Source organism: Hemicordylus capensis, chromosome 2 (genome assembly GCF_027244095.1).
Source record: "Hemicordylus capensis ecotype Gifberg chromosome 2, rHemCap1.1.pri, whole genome shotgun sequence".
Lineage (NCBI taxonomy): Eukaryota > Metazoa > Chordata > Lepidosauria > Squamata > Cordylidae > Hemicordylus > Hemicordylus capensis.
Genome location: NC_069658.1, coordinates 382,184,035 through 382,188,888, shown reverse-complemented (window position 1 = coordinate 382,188,888; position 4,854 = coordinate 382,184,035). Strand labels below are relative to the sequence as shown.

Here is a 4,854-nt window from a genome sequence, read left to right as displayed (position 1 = left end):
AGAGGACGACCAGCAGCAAGGTGGATGGACTCGATTACGACAGCAATGAACGCACCACTGTGAGACCTTAAAGGCCAAGTTGAAGACAGATCATCCTGGAGAGAATCCATCTATGTGGTCGCTAAGAGTCGACACCTACTTTACGGCACTTAATCAATCAATCAATCAATCAATCAATCAGGCCAACATCTGCAGGAGGGCCAAAGTTGAGCAGCTCCGTTCTGGACCAAGAGAAGTTTCCAAACTGTTTTCATGGTCAGGTAGACCATATTATTCTGTTGTTGAGGACAGGCACAGGCCGTGAACGCATCTCCAGCGGGGTGGCGGGAGGCTTCTTTAAGTGTAAATGGAGCTGGTGCTCCGTGCCGCCCAGCAGCCCCTGCGGCGGGGAATCTCCTCTGCCACTCACCTGGCCGCTGGTGGGGGCTCGGTTGAGAATGTTATTGTAGATGTCCTTGGGGTTAGAAGCAGTATGCCAGCTCTCCTTTTACTTGTCAGAGTAGCAGCTTCTTCTGACCAGCTCTCAAGCAAATCACAGGAAGGGTGAGATGGTGAAATTTTGGCAAAGTAGGCCTACACCTGAGTTTCAGTATCTCATCTGATAGGGAGACCACACAATTTCTATGCACAGCATGACACAGAAAGAGATTCATGTGGTTTCAAAGCACTGGATGATTCAAACACGATTCTGGTGACTCCTCCCCAAGTTCTAAATCTGGAAGGAGAAATCTTTAACTCATAAACAAGTTCTTCCACATTCACTCCTTGGGAACCACCCACCTGCTTGCCTGCTCTTCTTAAAGACTGACGCAAGGCAAAGGCATGGATATAGTATGATCCACCCAGCAGACGCCCCTGGTTATATAGGTAGGACTTATTCATTGTGTGCCGGGGAAGGTCAGACACAGGAACGCTGACTGCATGGAGAGGTGGCTGGTCACAGGCTTTGGGAAGGTATGGCATTTAGGAGTAAGGTGGCAGAAGAGGGCTATTTAGTGAGAACGCAAGATGGAGGTGGCAGGACGGTGGAAGGGCATTTGGTGGGGGGAAACTCTGGAACCTGAGAAAATCATATTATTTCCTTTGCTTTGTTCGGGTCCTAGACCAGCCCATAGAAAATAATGTGTGTTTCAGATGATCTCCATGGCTGAGACATATCTTCAAATCTGTTGATCAATACATCTCTGTGTAACACATCATCTATTGATGTAATATAATGCCTTGATGGATTAAATGCAATCAGCTCCTCATGTTGTTTGAGGACTATACATGATTTTGCTCTGTAAATGGCTTTGCTATTGTGTTTAATGTCTAATTGTAGTGTTCTGTTTATGGATTTTCAGCCACCTTGAATGTGGATAAGTGTTGAACTGAGAATTCTAAAGCATTGCTCATAACCTCTTTTGTCCACTAAAGGCATGATAAGATGTTTAGGTCTGTCTTTGGCCACCTTCGGACATAACAGCAAAGTGGAGGCAAATGTGCCAGAGGTTCAAGATTGTGGTTGTCTGAATGCCTGAACCTGTGGTTTTGTCACTGACCCACGGGTCAGTTTTTGACCCCAGACCTGAATCTGAACTTTTGGTTTGTTTCGAGTTTCGCTGCCAAAACCTCAGGTTTGAAGGCAACATTGTGTCATCCAGATGCTGCTGCCATGTCCTCCAGTTTGTGCAAGCTCCTCCCTCTCTCTTACTGAATTGGCTGCTGTGGCTTTCTTTCATGTGAAGGAGGAAGCTAGTGCAGCCAGTTCCTCCCCCTTTGTAGTCTCCCAGACCACAGATCACAATTGTCTGGGAGCATGCCGGGGGAATGGAGGCAAACTGCTGGTCTGGTGGACACACGTTTTGCCGTTGTGTACCAAGGTGGTCTTAGAGTCAGTTAGAATTGTTCAGTTGTTGTTGAAGGCTAGTGCCTGTTTGTGATTGTTGCTCTTTCTCTCCCTCTTAGTATGTGATCTGTTTCTTAATACATCTTTATTTGTTTTTATTTTTTAACTCAACCTAGTCTCTCCAGATAATCTCTTGGTCTAAACCTCTTTACCACCAGAGCATACTCTGCTGTGTGAGGATTTTAAATGTATCTCTTCACACCCCTCAACAATAAGATGGGCTATAATTTTAAAATAAATAAATACTTTGAAATTGTGTTCATAATTTTTCAAGTTTGTTTATGTAGCCTAAATTACAAGAAGCTCCACTTTCTCTCTTTAAAGCTCATTTTTCTGGTCCTCTTGCTTGTGGGGAAGTACTTGAAAATGTAACTGTTTTAAAGGCTTGACGTTCAAAAGGGAAAATTATAAACTTCTCTTATTAGTGGCTGGCATGCAGTGCAGTGTACCATGTCCATAACACTGCGCTGTCGGGCTGCTGCTCTCTTCAAAGGCTGCATCATGGTTGCATAAAGCAGGAGTTGCTCAAGCAGCACTTCAATTTCCCCATTGTCCTGAATGGAGAAATCTGCAGTAGCACTGCTTACACAACTGCCCATTTTGCAAAACCCCTACATTGCCTTTGAAGGGAACAGCATCCCTGCAGCACAGTGTTATGAACATTAATAATGCTACACTGAATGTCAGCCATTATGTTTACATCATTTAGAGCAGGCCAGCTCAACTTAGGCCCCCCCACCAGGTGTTTTTGGACAACTCCCATAATCCCCAGCCACTGTGACCAATAGCCAGGGATTATGGGAGTTGTAGGCCAACATCTGCAAGAGGGCTGAAGTTGATCAGCCCTGATTTAGGGCAAGGGTAGGCAATATGTGGCTCTTCAGAAGTTACTGAACTACAATTCCCATTACTCCTAGTCACCATTTAATACACCCGGATCAGATGGGAGTAGTAGTTCGGGGGAGACACATGTTTCTTACTCCTGATTTAGGGCTTGATCCATAGTGTTATAACACAGTTTATTAGTCCTGCCTCCATTAGTCTAATCTAAGGCTGCACAACTTCGGCCCTCCAGCTGTTGTTAGACTACAACTCCTATCATCTGCTTCCACAGTGGTCAATAGTCGGGGATGATAGGATTTGTACTCCAACTCCTGAGCCTTTTGGAAGGGTTATATAAAATTTTTTAATAATAAAAAAATAAAATAAATAACAACATCTGGAGGTCCAGAGGTTGTGCAGCCCTGGTCTAATCTAAAATTGTGTTCATAGTTTTCCAAGCTTTTAAAATGTAGTCTAAATTAAAAGGAGCTCCACTTTCTCTCTTCAAAGTTCACAAGCTGCGTCCACAGCCATTATTCTTTATCCATCTGCACTCACTTCACTATGAAGTGATTTGTTATCAACACTCATGTGCTTTACTTTTCAGCCAGTTGGGTACAGCGTGTGATCCAGAAGACAGGGATGTCTGAGAGCAAAATCAGCAAGGAAACTCCTCCTGCCACCTCAGCTGAGTGTCCTGTATGCTATGAGACATTTCGGTCTCCAAAAGTATCGCGCCGGATGCTGAGCTGTGGGCACACCTTTTGCCATGACTGTCTGGTCAAGTGTCTGATGGCATCACAGGAAAATGGCCGGCTCCCGAACAGCCTCATATGCCCCATCTGTCGCTTTGTGACTTTGCTCTGCAGGAAGAGGGCCTGCTGGCCTTCCAAGCCAGCCCCAACCCCTCAGGCTCAGGAGTTACCACTTTCACCCGCCTCACTGCCCTGTGGAATGTCCCTGGAGCCAGCAAACACGTTGGTGGTGCCTGGCCATGTCCTGATCCCGTTGCATGGCTATGACAGCCCCCAGAGTGTGTGCGGCTGCCCTCGAATGAACCCGATGGTGCAGCCTGGTGGCTTTGAGCAGGGATCCCAGATCTTCATTATCAGTCAGTGTGGCATGCCTTTGATGGGAGAGAACTATGTTATTGTGGCTCAAGAAGGCAACATGGAAGCTCTAGGAGCAACAAGATCCCAGAGCTCTTTAGGAATGGGCTGCTTCCAGTCGCCCATTATGCTGGCCATTTTACTTGTCTCCACTGTTGCTCTGTTGGGGGCTGTGGTCCCCTGGCTGTTGTGAAAAGGAATGAATGAACATGGTGGATGGATTTGCCTATGGACTTAATGTGCAGGATCTTCTCATCTCCCACATAAAGCTGCCTTATGAACAAGGATCAGTCCTTTGCCACTTCCACAATATGGAAACCTAAAGATTTGCACGGTCCAGACAGATGGGAGATCCTTGGAGGAAACTGAGAATTGCAAAAAATTGTATCTGTGTCAGTCTTACTTTTACAGGGTTGATAGCACCTCAGGCATGGCTCGGAGAAGCAAGAGAGGTCACCTACAGAAAGGGTCTAAACTTTTTATGATCACTTATATTTTTATTTATTTGCATGCATATTCTAGCTTTCCCCCAAGGAGCAGTATTATGGCTTCACAACACTCCTCTGAAGTTATACGTAGGGCAGGCTGAGAGACTGCACAGCAATATTTCATAAGGCTGGCCAATGAGTTTCACAGCTGATCATGAACTTGAATCTGTGTTCCCATATTGAACTCAATATTCTAGCCACCTCTGGAGGCAACATGAACTTTTGGGGAGGAGGTGAGAATATGTAAAGAAATGCTTCCTGTTTGCTGAGTGTAATCCCACCTCTTACTTCATGTCCATCATGGCCAGCTGCCATTCCCCCCCACCCCCACCGAGGATGAGTGGTGAGGGGGCCTGAGGAGACAGGGAGGAGTAGCAGCCAGGGAGAAGCAGAGGAAAGACAGCCCCAATGGGCAGGGACTCCATTCCAGCGGAGGAGGGGCAGAGCCCTGAAAGAGCTGAATGGGAAGGTGCGAGGATAACATCAGCAGCACGCCTCCCGAATGGAGGGGGTCTGAGCAGGAAGAGGGAGGAGGGGGAGGTGCATT

The 4,854-nt window shown here is 46.4% G+C and overlaps 1 protein-coding gene across 2 annotated transcripts; it reads left to right on the top strand.

The window, feature by feature from the left end:
• Positions 1-789: 789 nt before the first annotated feature.
• RNF222 (ring finger protein 222) lies at positions 790-4,395 on the top strand. 2 transcript variants are annotated; one of them, XM_053302627.1, is made up of 2 exons: positions 790-867; positions 3,318-4,395. In XM_053302627.1, exons 1-2 carry the CDS (start codon positions 834-836, stop codon positions 4,010-4,012), a joined length of 729 nt encoding a protein of 242 aa, XP_053158602.1. In that variant the 5' UTR covers positions 790-833; the 3' UTR covers positions 4,013-4,395. The 2 variants fall into 2 exon arrangements, with proteins under 2 accessions (XP_053158602.1, XP_053158603.1); XM_053302628.1 differs by lacking the exon at positions 790-867 and adding an exon at positions 891-954.
• Positions 4,396-4,854: the final 459 nt, after the last annotated feature.

Excerpts from the sequence above, each read along its gene's own strand:
- RNF222 (XM_053302627.1), top strand. The coding sequence starts at position 834 with ATGATCCACCCAGCAGACGCCCCTGGTTATATAG. Across the intron at positions 868-3,317 it reads AGACGCCCCTGGTTATATAG|CCAGTTGGGTACAGCGTGTG; the intron begins GTAGGACTTATT and ends TTTACTTTTCAG.